This window comes from Mauremys mutica, chromosome 2 (assembly GCF_020497125.1).
Source record: "Mauremys mutica isolate MM-2020 ecotype Southern chromosome 2, ASM2049712v1, whole genome shotgun sequence".
NCBI classification, from domain to species: Eukaryota; Metazoa; Chordata; order Testudines; family Geoemydidae; genus Mauremys; species Mauremys mutica.
In genome coordinates this window covers 293,331,786-293,350,934 of record NC_059073.1, presented here as the reverse complement: position 1 = coordinate 293,350,934, position 19,149 = coordinate 293,331,786, and the positions used below count along the sequence as shown (strand labels likewise).

Below are 19,149 nucleotides of genomic sequence, written 5' to 3'. Positions count from 1 at the left end.
ATATTTGCCTAGAATAGCGATGTTTTTAAAAGGGTGAACTGCAAGTCTCCTTTTAAAAAGTTGTCAACATTGGTAAGGAACAGAATATATGTAATATAAAATTTTGTCTTCATTCTTGATCCACTCACATTATAAGTTAAATGTCAGTGGCAATTCTAGTTTAGCACAGTTTAAATAAAACAGCTCTGTGTAGGGGAGGCAGGGTTTCCTAGTGGATAGAGCACTGGATTGAGACTTAGAAGACCCAGGTTCCATTTCTGGCTCTGCCACTGACCTTGCTGGGTGACCTTGGACAAGGCACTTTGCCCCTCTGCTTCAGCTTCCCCATTTGTAAAATGGGGGTAATGATACTTGCTACTTTTGTAAACGGATTTGAGCTGTATTGCTGTAAAGCACTATATAAGAGTTAGGTACTTACGTAAAGCAAGCAATGCTTTGCTTTCTGTTGGTTTGGCTGTCCTAGCCCACAGCACAGCGTCTGGGTCTCCATTGCCCAGTCTCCAGTGTTTTTGCTACAGCAAATGCTTTATAAATGCAGATATAAATCAAAATGTATCCACAGCATTGTAGAGTTTTGTTATATTTAGCAGTTCTAAGCATACTTCTTCTTGTGCTGTTTTCCTGCTTTCTCTCCATTCCCAGCATGCCCTACATTGCAGGGAAATTCCCCCTCCTTTCATTTAAAGGCACAGATGTAATCACTCTGCCACTTACAAACACATCTTAAAATAATAATTTAAAAGTTATTTCCTCCTGCTTACCTGCCAATGCCATAAGGTTCTGGTTTCTCTTCTGGTACAATAGGTACCAACAACTTACAAATGTGTGCTAGCTCTAGCACTAGAAGCTTTTTCTAAAGCATTTAGAGCCCACTCAAAGCCCATTGGGGTCAATGAGACTTTTGGATCAGGGGAAATTTCCATAGGGGAAATTCCTGTCAAATTCTCCTAATTTTTCTCAGTCTGTTTCCTCACATTGGTGTAAACATTTACCTCTTTCTATTATTTCATGCGATGCTCTATAGGCAGACAAAAGACTGTCATGTTCCTGTCCGGAGGAGCTTACAGCCTAAATAGGAGCTTATAGTATATGTTAGTTAAATCCCTTGCTACTCTAGCCTGCAAATAATTGTGAATAATGGTGTCTCTCCAAATTTATAATAGCACTTTGGAAACCTTAATTATCATGGTCTGTTTTGGTAAAATATTGCTGTTAAAATGTCTGTTTGCCTGCGTATCATCTAATCTGACACCAGTTTATCATCAAACATTGTCTGCATTGATCCCCCCACCCCCTCCATGCACACAGCAGTTTTGTTCCCTCCACATTCCGCCCCAGTGCACACATCCGCACCTTTATCCTTTGCATGCAGGAAGCAGTGCTATCTTAAAGCCTGGCCTGGGAAGCTTGTAGACCCTCCTTGCTGAAGTGAACCATATCAAATTCAGTCATTTAGCAGTATAATTGCTAAGAGACACCAACAGAAAACCCAGCATACTCTTGCCAAACCAGGAACTGGTTTAGGATGCTAGTAGCATCTGTAGGATCCCATTGTGATAGCTTAGGAGTCCTCCATCAATGGTAGTCAGAAATTGAACATAGTGTAAAGTTCTCCTTTTCTAAACACATTTGTTTTCTGTCTTGGTGCGTGTGTATTAACATACAGAGGTGGTGTATGCACTTGTATATGTATTGTGCGTTGTTATCAAAACACTTTAATAGGTGTATAGATTTTAAATTCCCATGTTCTGGGACGGTACAGCTAGGATTTGGCAATATACTTGTATTATTAACTGCATGTAATTAACTGGCACCGATATGCCAATAAGCATCTTTAGGTAACTATGAGCTTGTAATAAAGCCTTATGCTGTTCCCCTTGAATCTCTCGTATCTTCCACTGAGCTCTTCAAGACTCCCAATCTGTCTTGTTCAGCCTCATCAGTCAGAATTCCCTTCCTGCTCAATGACGCTTTCCCCCCATGCACTGCATTGTTCCTCATCCTACACGTTCTCTGTTGATTCCCATACATGCCTGGCAAACCCCAGACTGTTTATAAGGTTTTCAGGTAAATTGTGGGTTGGAGCAGAATAGAGGGAATCTTTATGGACAGTTGTGAAACAGAGTTTTCTGAGATCTCATAGGAACATGGAATTGCCAGACTGGACCAGATGATTGAAATAACTGCTGGTACTTGGGCTTTCACAAAACAACCAGATAGAGAGACTTGCAATAAAATCACATGTTGGCAACACTGGGATTCTGACTGAGCCTATGGTAATTGTAACTTTTGGTGTAAGTTAACCCTTGCAGGAGCCCAGTAGGCTGTATTTGACTCAGAGTTTGAGTTCATTCAGATCCCAGTGTTTTCCTCTGTCCCAGCTCTTACTGATGGGTCACTGCTGCTTTGGTTTTCCTTTCTGAAGGGATTAGACATTTCAGTTCAGTTTATACAGTAGTAGTTACTGGAGATGGGCACACAGCCCCAGCAGGGACAAGTGACCATGAAAATGATGCTTAAGCACTCTCTTTTGTGTTTTGCTAGATAAATATTTAGGAGTGTGCAGCTGTGCCTGGGAAGTCGGCAGCATTGCCAGGCACCTATAAACTACTCTTTCCCAGAAAAAAATGAATCACAAATAAGGGATGTCTTTGTTCACCTGGCTCCTCCAAGTTATGTTCTAACTTGATGTAATTTTCTGGTGAAAGTACACCCTAAAGGGTAGGGTGTGCTGCTGGCACTAATTTCTCAGCATTTAAAGGCATTTGATCACCTTGTGGTTTATAAATACTCCATTCTTGATTTTTATCACGCTTCTTCAAATCCCATTCCTTCCATTTCTCTTTAGAAACTTCATTAAAATTGTAGAACTGCGGCACATTGATGGGTCTGATTTCACTGAAAAATCATGTGTGCTGTCAGCCTTAGCAAGAGTTCTGCCACTCAGCATAACATAAACCATATACACAGAAGTAATTCAGCCTAGTGACTAACTGGTGAGTGTTGCTGCTTTTTCTTCACACTTCAGTATTCCCAAGAGAGATCACGGGTGAAAGAATGTCCTACAAAGAGTTTCTGGATCGCAATGAGACCTGGGCGATGGACGATAGAGATCTTTGCTTTGAACCACAGTCGATATTCAGACCCGTGGAGGGGACAGGTATGGCTGTATTAACCTACACCATTGTTAAAATAACCTTAGGGCTGCACCCTAGCCAACAAAATCCTGGAATCTCACCACCTCACTTAAGGTTTTTTTTTTTTCTATCCCGCACTCACATTTTTTCCTAAATGCATTGCCCATAGTTCCAAAGACCTTAACACCCCAGTGAGTTATATAGACTGTCAACCTGGTGTTTTAATCTGGCACAGGACACAATCTAAAAAAATAAAACTGCAGAATAGGTTATCTGGTAATTGTACCTTTGTGCCCTAATGAGCTCTGTGGAAATGGGATGCTGCCGTGTGAGCCAATTTAAATTGAGTCATTTTGGGTCTTTTTGTTAAGATTGTAGTGTCCCTGTCAGATGCTACCCAAGATCTGTGAAAATGAACTGTACTTCAACTCACCTCCATGTATTTTTGAAGCACAGTGATGGAGATTGGCGCATATAGCTCACATCTGCCAGTGATCTTGGACTGACATAAACCTACTCCTTTAGAGCACTTTGTTTGAGGAAACTCATATCTGTAGTCTTAATAATGACAGTCTTGGTATCTTTTTTTAACTAATAGTCTCATGGTATCTTTTTCAACTAACTAGCTAGTGTCTGCGTTATATTCACTCCATATTAACAGTAATGTTTGTCATCAAAACACATCTGTCCTTATTGTAGACACTGTCTATATTTTTTTAAAGAAAAGCATCTAAACCTTTTGTTCAAAACTGTCGGATTTCTTCCAGCCTTGGATCCCATTGCCAGATTTTAGTTCAGATGGGATTTTTACTATTTAAACAACAGGTAAACAGATTAGAATTGGATGCACTGTGTTCTGCCTCTGCTCATGAAGACTAGAGAGCATTTCATGAGCCAAGCTGAAGTGACATTTACTGTATGTTCCTCATCAAGCGGTGCCAGCAGATGCTATTGTTTTCCATATTTTTGTTAAATGTTTAACTGGGAACTCTTGGAAGAGCAATATCTTATTTGTTACTTTCCTAGCAGTTCGGACAAAAATGGACCATAAAGCCAAAGGCTTGTTCTTGGGATCCAATTTCTACCTTTTATAATTTTCTTCACTTGTTGAAGTTCATAAAGCTTGTCTGTCTTTCCTTCCTCATTACCTGCCTGCCTGCCTTCCTCTCTAAATTTACTATTACCTAAGCCTCATCTATTGTATATAGAGCACCAATAACTACATTATTGAGTTATGCTCTCTCAGCACACCAAAATGTACTGGATTGTATTTCATTTTGTATATATAGATGTATGATGAGATGCTCCATTGAGTCCAAACAAGGACTTGAAATTCTGAAAAATGCAATTTCCCCCAATAGTTAACCCAGAACTGTACTTTAATACTTGTCTACAAGACTAACAGTGAAGGATTAATATGTAGAGGTGTACAAATTGCATCCAATAAACTTGTTTATCACTGGCTACGATCATAACTAGATCAAATATCCCATTTCATATATAACAGGAAACCAATGGAAAAAGCTGTGTTTCCATGTGAGGGTTTGTGCCTCTGGTTACCGGGCAATGCGGCCTAGTGGCCAGAGGCCATACAGTTGCCCCTGGTTGCAGGGCAGTACAGCCTACTGGCCAGAGTCCATAAACTCGTCCCTGGCTTCAGGGCAATGCGGCCTAGTGGCCAGAGTCTCTAGGGTCACCCCTGGTTGCAGGGCAGCGTGGCCTGGTGACCAAAGACTCTCTCACTCCACTGGGTCCCTGCCTCCGGCCCTAACCGCAGCATAGGATCTTGCCCCTGGCTCAGTGTGGGGGGGTCCGACCAAAAGATGCTGAGGCTTGCCGGGGGCAAGGTACCAGCCTGTCACCCTCCGTCCCCCTGGGTCGCTTCCTACCGGCGTGAGCATTGAGGTCTCCCACGAGTCCCTAGGTTCCCTGTGGGCCTCTGGGTCAGTCGCCTCCCCAGGTTCCTCCTGTAGTAGGGCTTTGAGCTGACCTGGAGCTTCCCGGTCAGGTCCTTCCCCTGCGGCCGCCAGCCCAGACTGAGCTGGGCTCCCTCCTTTTATACTCCCAGAGCACTTGGAGCATGCCCAGTATGGACGGGGCGGGACTTCCACCGTCACTGCTACCAGACTGGCGCTGCTGGGGCTGCTACAGGGCGGTGCTGCCCCATCACATTCTGGAATAAATATTCTTGTAGTTAAAATTCTTGCACGGGTGGTTTGTTTCTTTTTATCCCTGTGTGACTGTACAATATGGATATCTTATAACTATGAGTAATCCAATTACTGAGTGAGTCACAAGTTCTAGACTGCTGGGGCAAAACTCAGGTTTTTTCCTGTTTTCACCTAATTGACCTTTTCCCAGCCCTCACACTATTTGAATACTGGGCGCATATCCTTTTCCTGGTGTTTAGAGCTACAGAAGCTGTGTTTTCTGTAAGTCTTGTATGCATAGTCCTTTTGCCAAAAAGGAACCTTGTTCAGTCAGATTGAAGGATGTTTCTTTATGGGTGTCCATGCAAATTACACAAGGATTGTCCAGTACCAAAGAAAAGCTGTTGAGTCTGACAGCTGAGCATGATTGCATTCAGGCAGCAGTAGAAGTGTTGGATGTCCAAGTCATAAATGTCTTGGGCTGCACGGTGGACAGCGGGCAAGCTGCTGACCTGCACTAAAATTCCTTGGGGAGACTGACTAACCAGTGTGTCTGATCTGGGGCATATAACGAAGACTGTTCTCCTCACAGACGTTTAAGGTTAGAAGGGACAACCATAATCATGTAGTCTGCCCTCCTGCACATTGCAGGCCACAGAACCTCACACACCCAGTCCTGTAATGGAGCCATAACCTTCCCCAACCATCTTGTAATGTCTCTGCATGACAGGAGAAATGGGTGATTTCTTTGCCTGGCCCATGATTTTGCTCAATTCATCCTCTGGCTCACCAGCCAATTACACCTCCATGCTGCTTTGAAGGAAGTGTATGTATGGCTCATTATATACTTTTCCCCAAAGTGCAGTATGGGACATGACAGAATGACATTTGAGTTATCTGAGCTGGAACAGTTTTCATTTCTTCCTCAGATCAAATATACTGGTCCATCAAATCACCCAAGACTTAAATGCTGCTTGTCTTTGAGAGAGGGACATACAGGTGCACCATACAATATTTATTCTACTCTTTAACCTATCTTGGCTAAAAATAACACAGACAACCACATTTTCATGTTGGGTATAAATCTTGTGTGAAAGAGGAAAAGTTCTCTCTTTTTTTTTTTTTTTTTTTTAAGGGAACACCCACATTTCCTAGCTTTGTATAACACCTTGCAGGGCAAAGTTGGTAGTGATGCTCATCCTCAGCATTCTTACATAATCGTGCTCTCATGTTGTCATCTTTTTGTGGTAACACATTTGATTTATTCTCATGTTCCTCAGAGCCCTTCAAGATGCACAGTGAGGATGTCCTGTCTGATCTGCTGCTACGTCCTTCTGCAATGGAGACTCGCCTACCATTCACAGAGCATTTTGAAGCTTCAGAAGAAGTTCATGGTATAATCCTCCATTGAATATGTTCATGGGCTGCTGTTAACTGGGGGTTTAATTTTCAGTTTCTATATATGGAATTCGGGGCTGTCTACAGAAATCCATTAAATTGGCAATAGTGTAAAATTTTACCTCCTTTCTTCTCTTGAATCTCTTTTTGTAAACAGTGTTTTCGGCTTGAGGTCTCTCAAGAGACCTTGTCTTTTATCCCCTTTTTGTCCTATTTTATTTTAATTAAGAAAAAGCTGAATTAAACCAAAGTTATGGAAAACTTTAACTTCATCTTCAAATGTTTTGTCCCTATTTGTGGGTTTTTTCACTTTCCAGTTTTCAACATTTGGACCATGGCAGCTTGAGAACTACTGTAACAATAGCTTATTTGGGAGTAGTACCTGAAAGGCACACACCTTCCCTTCCCCTGCCCAATAACATTTGATTAACTTTTTCTTGGTCTAGATCTAGTGCCTCTCCGAGTGAATTAACAGATAGGTTTATGTACAGCATATAGACCCATGTATACATTGTTCGTGATGAGAATAAAGTACATTGCTCTGTAAGTTAATAGACCTAATGAAATAAGTTTGTGTTGGAAACAAATCTGAATTCAAAAGGAAGATAGCAGTGTCAGATGTACTTTATTTTTTACAGCACCCCATGCAGCTATGATGGTACCTGAACTGCCTTCTCTGGGATCCCCATATTCTCCTGCAGAAGTTATAGATCCATCTGCCTTCATCACCCTGGATTCAACTACAGAGTCTCTGCTGAATATAGAAGGTGAAACACAGTTCTGCTGCTGCCATGCTACTTTATAACGGGTCAGAGGGATCTGCGGGTCAGAAACTGTTAAGTGTATTAATCTTAAAAAGATGATGATATTTGGCTTTTCCAGTTATATAAAATGAGTCAAGATTAAGAAAATATCCCATTGGAAAGAACATAAAATGCTTCAACTCAATTTTCAGTCTGAGAGATTTCTTAAGGTATTTGGGAGCAAAAAATCCCATTGAGAGCGGCTCTTGTGCTGATGGATCTTAAAATTAGTATTAGTTATTATCCCTTAGATCCATAATAATATCAGAGGAGAACATGTTCAGGTCCTTTAAGGTTTCCCAAGATGAACTATTAAGTTCTTTCTAAGAATGAAGTTGCAAGAAAAACAAAGCCTGTACCACATGAATAAATACGTGGCTGCAATGTGTAGTTGAGCATCTGTTTTGAAGTCCAGAACCAGTGCTGTTGACATTGACAGAGCTATATGTACTAATTGTTTCCCTTAGCACCCGCAAGAGTGACAGTGCCTGAAGAAAACTGGCTGGGAGCTGAGCATGCGGTGGAGGGACTAGATGAATCTTCCTTTGTAGAGCCACCAGGTAAAAATAAAAGTGTTGGGTTGTCCCCAGAAAATTATTTCTGGAGTCTTTCAGCAGGATTTGAATGCTAGAAATAGATGGTCTTTTCTTCCCTCTTAAAAATGGAGGCTAAGAGCTGTATTGTGGGTACTGTAGCATGACTAAGACACTGCTGTGTTGATTCTGTAACATCCTTGGAATAGAAAAAAATCTTCCCTGAAGGTACGTTTTCTTATGGCAAAGTGCTCAGAATTGGGAAAAGGAATAAAATGAATTCTGAACTTCAGGTATCTCTCTGAAGATGGGTTTATCCTTGCTATCTGAGGGGGTCTATGTTCACTCCCAAGTGAGTTATTTGGGTGGACAGAATCAAGGAGCTTTTCTTGATGTTGATAATAAAGCCTTGTGCTTGCAGGATACTCAAAGTCAGAGACATAGCTCTGTATACCACTGCTAGGGATAGATCTCTGATTAAGATGTTGTCCAGGAGGGGTTACGGCTGGATCTGTGTGACCTGAGTCTGTCTATGATTATCACCAATATCTTTATGAAGACCTACAAGGCAGAGGACAAGCCAAATGGGAGCATCAGATATTGATAATGCTTCCTGATGTAGGCAAACCTTGGGAACCTGTGGTGGCATGGTCTGATTGAGATGTTGGAGATATATGCATCCGCCAGATCTACTGAAGTCATAAAATCTCTCTGGGACAGGGATGACACCATAGAGGTTATGGTCTCCATCTGGAATTTTGTTTTCTTCATCCACCTGTTGAGCCTTTTGAGATCCAGAATGGCTCTCATTCCACCTGTAAACATCTGAATGATGATGATGGAGTAGAACCCTGAAAAATCTATGTTCTGAGAGAATGCTCTCTATTATTCCCACATCCAGGAAATGAGAAATCTTGTTCTGGATTAAACTATGCTTTATGGGGTTGTTTGAGATGTGGGACTGGATGAAAAATGGATGGGGTGGAGCCTGTAACTCAAGGGAGTATCCCTGACCCACTAGTCCATGAGCAAAGAAACCCATTCCTCCAGGAAATGGAAAATCCTGCCCCCAGGCTTCAGCTGTAGGCAGAGACCTATGCAGTCTTTGTCATAAAGAGGCTTTGGGAATGGCAGGGTTCCCTTGCGGCTTTCCTCCTGAGAACAAGTTGTCTCTTCACTGGTGTTTCTGTGAGGATGAAAGCCGAAAGGAATGCCTTTGCCTGAAGACCATTCTGTACTCTTGCAAAAGGTATGGTATGGCATTAGGAAGGGCTGTTTAGATTTTGAGGCACTGTCTGCCATTACTTGGTCTAGCTTCTCTCTGAAAATCAGGGCTCCCGTGAATTTGGTGGAGCACAGGACCTGCTTCAAGCGACTACCCTCCTTCCTGGGATGGAGCTATAGGCGGTACCTGGTCCCTGAGCTGAAGGCCAAGGCTTTGGCTGAGAATCTCATTGCATCCACTGAGGTTCAACAATGAATGCTGTTATCAGGGAAACTTTCTTTAATTAGAGCCAAAGTCAGGGTGATCTCTTATCATTGAGAGCTCTGTAATATTCCAGCCAGGAGAGAGATACCTTCACAAAGCAAATAGCATTAGGGATGGCCTGAGGGAGACTGACAAAACCTCAATCTTTTTTGAGCGTAGCCTCTGTTTTTCCATACATGAGGTCTTCAGGATAGAACTCCCCTTCTGAGGGGAAAACCATATCGTTAGCCCAGGACTCTAGGATAGCATCAGCCTTTAGTATTTCAGTAACTGGGACTTTTGGTTCCTGGATCCTGTACAACCTAAGATTACTCCACGGGCACAATCCCACATCAGTTGGCGTCATCTTAAAGGTATGGGACTGCTCCCCAGAATGCAGGGAAGATCGAGAGGGTTCCAGCACAAGTGATCAATTCCTTAAAATGGTTGTCAGCCCAGGGCAAAGTTTCCTGGATCCTGTACAACCTAAGATTACTCCACGGGCACAATCCCACATCAGTTGGCTTCATCTTAAAGGTATGGGACTGCTCCCCAGAATGCAGGGAAGATCGAGAGGGTTCCAGCACAAGTGATCAATTCCTTAAAATGGTTGTCAGCCCAGGGCAAAGTTCACAAGGGCAGTGACTTCCAGGTCCCCATATCCTCTCAATCGATGCCAGCCTGGAGGGCTGGGGAGCACACATGGAGTCCCAAACAGTTCAAGGCAACTGGCACCTGGAGGAAAGGACCCACAGCATAAACCTCTTAGAACTAAGGTCGGTCAAGCTGGCTCTGTGAAAGGTTCCAGACCAGCCTAGAGGGGGAACCAAGTCCTGCTTCAGTCAAACAATATGACCACGGTCACACATGTGAACAACCAGGGGGCAGCAGGGCCATTCTTAGGATTTATGGGGCCCTACGCAGCAGTATTGAACTGGTACCCGTATGCCTGACTTGCTCTTAGCAACACAAGCATAAGCTTACAGTGTTGGAAAACTTGCCACATGCACTTTATTAAAAACAATTTAAACAAATTAAGCATGCTATAATGCTGATGGACTATACTTGCACTAAAGTAGTAGCACTATAGAAAAAATTCTGATTTATTGATCGAATGATGCAAATAATATAACTTTTAAAATTTATCAACATTTTATTGGAAATTTCTATGGAGAGGTATTGAAACAAGGATTAGTTTTTAATTAAAAGCAATCTTTCTGGCTTTTTGGGCTGCAAAATCAGTAATAATGTCATCGTATGACAAAGACAAAAAGATGTGCTGTTTGATTGCAAGAATAGCAAGACCAGTCAAGCATTCCTGACTCATTGTAGAGCGGAGATAGTTTTTAATGAGCTCTAGTTTTCAGAAACTCCGTTCTTCTGATACTACTGTTACAGGAATTGTCAGTAGAATACGAGTGGCAATGTACACATTAGGATATATGTCAACAAGTTTGCTGGTATTTATAAACTGTACAGTGTCCACCATCACCTTTGCATTTGGCAACATTGACGATAATATACTCAATTCTTCATACAGTTCAAGTCCATTTAAATCAAAACTATCACTGTGCTTCAGGAGGCTCTCTAGGTTCTTGCACTTTGTCATTAGCTGCCCTTGTTTTCCTATTTCGTTGAATTTAGTTTTGTCATACAAAAATCCAGCCTGTTCATGGTGTGCTCGTAAGGTATTAAACCTTTCATCAACGGCAGATATTGCTTTATCCATCACATTAAAAACTTCAACCGCAAATTTCTTTTCTGGATCTTCTATGGCTCATCTGCTCCTTCATATTCCACTTGCTGTTTTTTCCTCAAAATGCTTGTCATGTTCAGACATGGAAATTTTGGTTCTACACAAAGTGCCTCTGCAAACTCCCTTGCTGTAACCTGTGCTTCTTTGAATCCAGTTTCTCTGTATTTCACTAAAAAGTCTTGTGTGTTGCTTTCTCTTCAGTTCGTATAAATCTTTCACCTTTTACTAAAGATTTCTGTAGGTAAGTGTTGAATCAAGCTGCATCGTTGGACTCTGCATTATTTTGCTTACATTTGAGATTTTACCAAGAATGTCATACCAGATTATGACAGATGTTAAAAACTTGAAGCTGGATATTTCAGAGGCCAATGACTGTACTTCACTTTTAGTTTTTGGATCGCTGGCATCTTCTGAAAGAGCAACCAGTGCTGCTGCTTTGAGTGATTGTTCATGTGCATTCCAAGCAGGTGTGTATGCGCTGCGTGCATGCCAGCCAGAAGATTTTCCCTTAGCAGTGTCCGTAGGCTCGGCCCTGGCGGCCCCTGGAGTGGCGCCTCCATGGCGCCCTGTATAGGGGCCCGCCGACCCTCCACCCCCTCAGTTCCTTCTTACCGCCGGTGATGGCTAGCTGGAACTTTGCTCGCTCTTGCAGCAAGCCTAGCAGTGTCTCATCTAAGTGTATATAGTTGTTTCCTCTCTCATAGTTTAGAGTTAGTGTTAGTTGTAGGGTTTGGCTACACTTGCAGCTGTACAGCGCTGGGAGTTAAACCTGTCTTCGTACAGCTGTGTAGGGAAAGCGCTGCAGTGTGGCCACACTGACAGCTACCAGTGCACTGTCGTGGCCACATTTGCAGCGGTGTTGGGAGTGGTGCATTATGGGCAGCTATCCCAGCGTTCAAGTGGCTGCAACGTGCTTTTCAAAAGAGGGGGGTGGGGTGGAGTGTGACAGGGAGCATGGGGGAGAGAGAGAGAGTGGATTTTTGGAGCTGACACTGTGTCAGCTCCCTGCCTTGCAAGTTCCGACCCCTCCCTCCACCCCTCTCTTTCACTAAATGCAAATAGCCCTCTTTGTTTTTTTCCCTCACAGACCAGATAAGCAGCCTCTCGAAACGGACCCCCGCCCTCCCGCTGTGCTGCTTCTCTCCTCAAGCAAACACTAGCTGTGGACCTTCCAAAGGGATCCCCCTGCCTGCCTCATTCACAGCAAACACTGGCTGTGTTTGTTTTTTAGATAAGCAGCTCTGAGAGCCTCGAGTTCACAACAAAACAGAGTGTTATCTTTACTTAAAAGCATTATGGGAAGATTCTGGAGGTCAGTTACAGCATAGTAAGATTAATTACTGTTTACACTGGCACCCCAGCGCTGCAGCACCAGCACTATTCTCTTTATTCCTCTCGTCGAGGTGGAGTACATGCAGCGCTGTAGCCAAGGAGATACAGCGCTGTATGTGCCTTGCCAGTGTGGACAGGGAGTGAGTTACAGTGCTGTAAAGCCACCACCAGCGCTGTAACTCTCAAGTGTAGCCAAGGCTCCAGATAGCTAATAGTTGTCGGGGGGCTTCCCCCGCAACGTACTTGTTGCCCTGCTGGGGCATGCCCGGGTCCCCAGGGTTTAAACTCTGCACGGACTGCGGGAAGTTTATACTGAAGAGTGACCCACGCTTGTCCTGCTTGAGGTGCCTCGGGGAGAGCCGCCAAAGAGACTGATGAACTATCTGCAGGGGATTCTGTCCCAGGACTCTTAAGGACAGAGAGCAGAGACTCAGAGTGCTCCTGATGGAGGTGGCCTTACAGCCACACTAGGACCCTGAGCCTGCTGATCCGGTGCCCAGCACCTCATCCTCGGTGCGCAGCACTCCGGCACCGCTAACAAGACAGAAGGCCCAGTCTAAGACCTCTAAGTCTCGGCACCAGAGAGAATCGGGACATAGAAAATCGGCCTCCGTGCAGCACCGATCACCATCTCTGGTGCCCGTGAAAAAGAAGAGGCCGGTGAGGGACCGAACACCCCATCAGGACCTTAAAAGGCCGGTGGCGTCCATGACTGTGGTGGGACAAGCCAAGCCACAACCGCATCCTCCCAAGGCCCCGTCGACTCCTGCCCCGGCGGCGCGGTTGAGTCCAGACCAGTCTAGATCCCCGGACCTCAGTGAGGATGTGCGTCTCCCATCGACCCCGGAGGCGTTCGAGGCGGCCTCTGATTTATTAAGCCTCCCGGTACTGGCCTCCCTGTGCTGGTAGAAAGAGCTGCCCAGACACGGCCCGACCCCTGATCCAATCAAGGGGCAAGCTGGCCATGATGTCGCCCCAGTTCCTGTGCCGCTCTGGCGGCACCGGTGCAGAGAGAGCGCTCCCCGGCGACAGTGGGTACTGCTCCCCCTCAGTCCTCCTATTCGGAGACCTCGGACTCGGGGGCGGAATCCTACTGCTCCAGTAGATCAAGGAGCAGGAGGTCAGCTTCTCAGGCAAGCCAATGACCTTGCCCAGCGCAGTGGCAACAACTGCCCTCCCAGTGGCCGTTCTGGACTCCCTGGGCCTACCATCAGTCCCTGGGATAGGTGCACGGCCTGCGCTTGAGGTCTGTGTCGGTCTCCTCGACGTCGGTGGCTCCGGCGCAAATGCCTCCACCACCGGCACCGCTGTCCGACAGGAGTGTGCCACAACAGAACCTGGCACTGCCTAATCAGACACTTGCACCGACGGGGACCATGTTTCCGACACTGCATGCACCGCCCAGCATGCCTCGTTGTTCGGCGTTGACCCCGGTACCGGCCGCGGTGCCACATCCTACATCTGCACTGGCCACGCAACCAGAGTACCGTGTGCCGCAGAACCCTGCAGAGGCTGAGGGTACAGAGGAAGGTCCTTTGCAGGTGATCTCCTCTTCCTCGCCGGATGAGGCGGTTGTGGGAACTTCAGCGGCACCAGCCCTAGAGGACAACCGGGTGCTTCAGCAGCTACTTAAGCATGCCGCTCAGAGCCTGGCGATCCAAGCGGAGGAGATCGAGGTGGATGTAGATCTGGTAGTGGACATCCTGGCCCCCTCGGGCCTGTCTAGAGTTGCCCTGCCATTGATCAAAACGACAGCTGATATGTCCTGCACCTTGTGGCAGATGCCAGCTTCATTGGACCCTACGGCCCAAAAGACAGAGAGGTGCTACTTTGTACCCTCCAAGGGCCATGAGCACCTATATACCCACCCTCCCGCAGACTCTCTGGTTGTGGATGCGGTCAACCAAAGGGAGCATCGGGGATTCCAAGAGTCTACACCGAAAAACAGGGAGGCCAAGAAGTTGGACCTCTTTGGTAGAAAGGTGTACTCAACGGGGGGTCTGCAACTACGTATAGCCAACCAACAGGCTATAGTGAGCTGGTATGGCCATAACACACATGCTCAGCCTTGTCCAAGTTCACTGAACTCCTTCCCCAGGAATCACAAACAGAATTTTCCACTCTGGTAGAGGAGGGGAAGCTAATTTCCCGGGCATCCCTCCAAGCAGCCCTGGATGCGGCGGATGCAGCCTCCCACACACTGGCAACTAGGCTGGTCATGCAGTGGGGAGCCTGGCTTCAGGCCTCAAGCCTTCCACATGAGGTCCAACAGACTATCCAGGACCTCCCCTTCAGGAAATCAACCCAAATCATCTTTGTAGCTATGGCCGACAGGATGAAGGGGCTCCCCGTCTCTTCACAGCGTATCTCCTCATGGATTATGGCTTGCATCCGCGAATGCTACAGTCAGGCCAAGGTGTCTGCCCCGCCAATCACAGCCCACTCCACAAGGGCACAGGCCTCCTCCGCGACGTTCCTGGCTCAGGTCCCGACACAGGAGATATGCAGGGTTGCCACGTGGTCCTCAGTCCACACATTCATGTTGCACTATGCCATCATGCACCAGGCCAGAAACGATGCAGCCTTCGGCAGGGCAGTGCTCCAATCTGCAGTGAACTCCGACCCCACCACCTAAACTCAGGCTTGTGAATCACCTGCTCGGAATGCACATTGAACAATCACTCGAAGAAAAAATGGTTACTCACCTTTTTGTAACTGGTGTTCTTCGAGATGTGTTGTTCATGTCCATTCCAATACCCACCCTCCTGCCCCTCTGTTGGAGTGCCAGTGAGAAGGAACTGAGGGAGTGGAGGGTTGGCGGGCCCCTATAATAGGGCGCCATGGAGGTGCCACTCCAGGGGACGCCAGGGCCAACCTTGTGGACACTGCTAAGGGAAAATCGTCCAGCTGGCGTGCACGCGGTGCACACACCAGCTTGGAATGGACATGAACACCACATTTCGAACAACAGTAACAAAAAGGTGAGTAAACGTTTGTCGTAAACTTCCTCAGATTGATATCTCAACGTTTTTACACTTTCTTCTCTGCTTTCCCAGCATGTCTCAGATAGAGGCTTGACAGTAATACCACTGACATGTGCTTTGAATATTTGCCATTGTTGAGTGGAAGCTGAAAAGAGCATGTAAATGCATTGCAGCAAACCAAAAAAAGAAATAGCTTCTACAGAAGACCTAGCCATATCACACAAAATCAAATTAAGGTTGTGGCATACACACAGAACAAAAAAGGCTTGTGGATTTTTCCTCCAGCAATCCAGCTTGGACACCAGAAATGTGTCCTCTCATAGTGTTGCCCTTATTGTAGCCTTGTCCTCTGAATGTTCATTATGGACATTCTCATTCGTTTTAGTTCATCAAGGAGAGCTTAAAGAAGTCCAAAACCTGTAGTGTCCTCTACTTCTAAAAATTTGATAACGGATTCCTTAACTGTGATCTGTGCTGAATCACTAATGTCAACAAATCTCACTACTAACCACATCTGTTCTTTGACTTATGTCCGGAGTGCAATCTAGAATTACGGCAAAATATTTTGCCAAAGAAACCAATGAAACAATTTTGTCTCTCACTTTCCCGCTCATCAGCATGATCAGTTCATTTTGAATTCTTGGTCCCAAATAGTGGTTGTGTATTTCATTTTCAGTTGCTCTTCGGGAGATGTTCATTCATCACTGTGTCAAATTTTCCCAGCAGTTGTTCAGGCCCAAAAAATTGCCATTTTTGGGCTGGTGTAATTTGTCAACGCTTTCTCGAAAAGCAAGATTGTTGATAGATATTCAACAATAGATAATAGACGTTCAAGAACACGATGCCAATGCTGCTTCTCTGACTCCAGCAATCTTTGATTTTGGGCATCAAGAGTTGTCTGATTTTTTTTTAACCTTACAATCAGCTCACACCATTTGTGCATACTTTCAATGTGGTGTTGTGCCTTTTCATGTTGCGGTAATGTGTGACTACAATTTTGCAAATCCTTAATACCCATGGTTGATATGTTAAAATTTCAACTGTTGAAAATCTTGCATGGAAAACAAAATACAGCATCCTTGCATTTAGAGTACACAAGCCACTATCTGACAATTTTACCGTTAGAAAGTCTTTTTTGTAGTAATTGGTTTCTTGAAGTTCCTACCTCTAATGTCTTTAGGATATTCAATACCTTCTATTCTTACAGGGCCTTTCTCAAGTATAATGTCACAAAATTTTTTGTTTAAAGATTGCGGCCATGCGACATTGTCATCTATATCCCATGCTAGTACAGTTTCAACTGTTGTAATTTCTTGTTTTGTGTCTGCATCTGTTTCAAATGATTGTTCCGTGTATTGTTGAGTTTCTTGAACTTCGTCTGCATAAAAATTTTTCTTCGGCAGTTACTGAGCCTTTGCCAGAATACTAAAATAATCAATTGGGTGGACGTAGCTTATTCCTGAAAAGGATCCCTTTAAAAATTTCACTTTCTCACTCAATGTATCTACTCCTTGTACCTGTTGAGGGTCAGGTCTGCTGACTTCAGTGACAAGTGTGCGTTTACTAGATTTTATTCCTGTTAACCCTGCAGGGTCAGTGCAGCAGGGAGAACCAACAAATGTGATGCTGGTGCATGCATGATCATCAGTTTTTAACTAAGTTCCATTTTCACAGCCATGTGCTGTACCGCATTGTTGTGACACTCAGAAGACAGTGGGCCTGCTCAGGTATAACTGACAGGTGAATTACACTGAAGTTGTACAGGTGTAATGGAATTTGACCTGCAGAATCCTCATTATTGGTTGTGGTGAATAAGCCAGAAAGAATATAGCTTTACTCAGATTCCAAGTTGAGTGCTGTGGTGGCAGCTAGAAAAACAGTTTTATAAATAGAGTAAACTTGTTCTGGAGTCATTAAAGGTACATCTGTGCAGCAAGCAGCAGCCCGTGGCAGCAAGTCTCGGAACCTGGGTCAACAGACTTGGGTTCTCGAGGCTTGGGCTACTGCACTAAAAATAGCTGTTGTCGATGTTGCAGCTCTGGCTGGAGCTCAGGCTCTGAAGCCTGTGGACAGGGGTGGGCTTCAGAGCCCAAGCTCCAGCCCAAACTGCAAAATCTATAATAGCTATTTTTAGCGCAGTAGCCCAAGCCTTTCAGAGTCCAAGTTGGTCAACTCTGGCTCTAAGATTTGCCTCCACATGTTGCTGCTCACTGTGTAGATATATCCTGAGATGCAATTCGTGTGGAACACCATAATGGTATTTTTAGAGTCACTTTTCAGAGCAGAACCAAACTTCCTTACTTCAGTATTTGAGTAGTAGTATATTTACTTTGTGTTATAGTAGTGTCCAGTGGCCTCTATTGGGATCCATTTATGTTACTAGGCATGGTACAAATGCATCCAACATCGCAGACTCTTATCAAAAGAGCTCATGTTATATACAGGTAGTGTTTCCAAATTCACTCACATGTAATCAACAAAAATTCCTTTTGTGTACCTAGAACCCACCAGGATAGCTGATGCAGCAGAACAGTATTTGCCAGGAAGTCCAGTGGCGGCTGCACCTGCTGCTGTTCCTTCTGCACTAACAGAGCCTACAGGAGAGACCAAAGCTACTGACACACCACAGGTTGAACCAACGGGTAAGATCTGTGGGTCTGTGTTGGTGATGGATTATTTGCTGATAGATTTAAGATTATGAAGAAACCATGGAGGGAAGTATGCACATCGCAATGGAAGCAGTTATCACGAGAATCAGCAGATACCCCGTAGTTTTAGGCTATCTACTGTTCCTCAAAATGTCAGGACTTTCCATTACTTCATTGAAGGGTCACCTGGCAGCAATCCATGCCTTCCATTCTCTGGTAGAAGGCCAATCTATCTTTACTCACCCTACCACAATTTTATTCCTGAAAGGCCTCATTAGGTCCTTCCTGCTGGTGACTAAACTCACACCACAAAGGAATCTCAGCTTGGTACTCTCAGCTCCTACCAAACTACCCTTCAAACCGATGGCTACATGTTCCATGTCATGCCTTTCCACTAAGGTTGCTTTCTTAGTTGCTATCACATCAGCCAGACTGATGAGTGAACTGGGAGCATTTGTGGCTGACCCACCATATATCATATTTCATAGAGAGCCTCCTCTTGCCTCAACCCAAAATTTATTCACAGGTAATTTCAGAGTTTCACATGAATCAACCTATTCACTTCTCAGTATTCTTCCCAAAGCCTCATGCTTCCATCAAAGAAAAGACACTGCTCTTCCAGGACATCAGACAGGTCTTGGCCTTCTATCCGCAAAGAACAAAACCTATTGGGAAAATACAAGACTGTTGGTATAGCGGAGCAATTGCGAGGACAAGAATTATCAGCCTAGAGACTTTAAGTGACTGATGCATCTAGAGATCCAGTGTTATCTGTTGACAAGTAATCTTCTTCCAGATGGGGTGCGGGCCCACTCTGAGAGCCCACGCAACCTCAATGGCATCTGAAATCTACCAGTAATGGACATTGGTAAGGTGGCTACTTAGAGCTCCATCCACTTCTTTACAAAACTTTACACCCTAGTCCAGGGTTCTTCAGCAG

General features: G+C 44.8%; 1 protein-coding gene and 1 pseudogene across 1 annotated transcript in view; both read left to right on the top strand.

Moving 5' to 3' along the window:
* MAP4 (microtubule associated protein 4) overlaps nt 1–19,149 on the top strand; it is a 268,981-nt gene that overhangs the window by 157,088 nt on the left and 92,744 nt on the right. Inside the window, exons 5-9 of the mRNA XM_045004160.1 lie at nt 3,029–3,160; nt 6,568–6,681; nt 7,324–7,452; nt 7,956–8,048; nt 18,063–18,203. Coding sequence (XP_044860095.1) covers nt 3,029–3,160; nt 6,568–6,681; nt 7,324–7,452; nt 7,956–8,048; nt 18,063–18,203 — 609 coding nt within the window. The remainder of the gene's footprint in view (nt 1–3,028; nt 3,161–6,567; nt 6,682–7,323; nt 7,453–7,955; nt 8,049–18,062; nt 18,204–19,149) is intronic.
* On the top strand, nt 11,428–11,536 carry LOC123365455 (annotated as a pseudogene).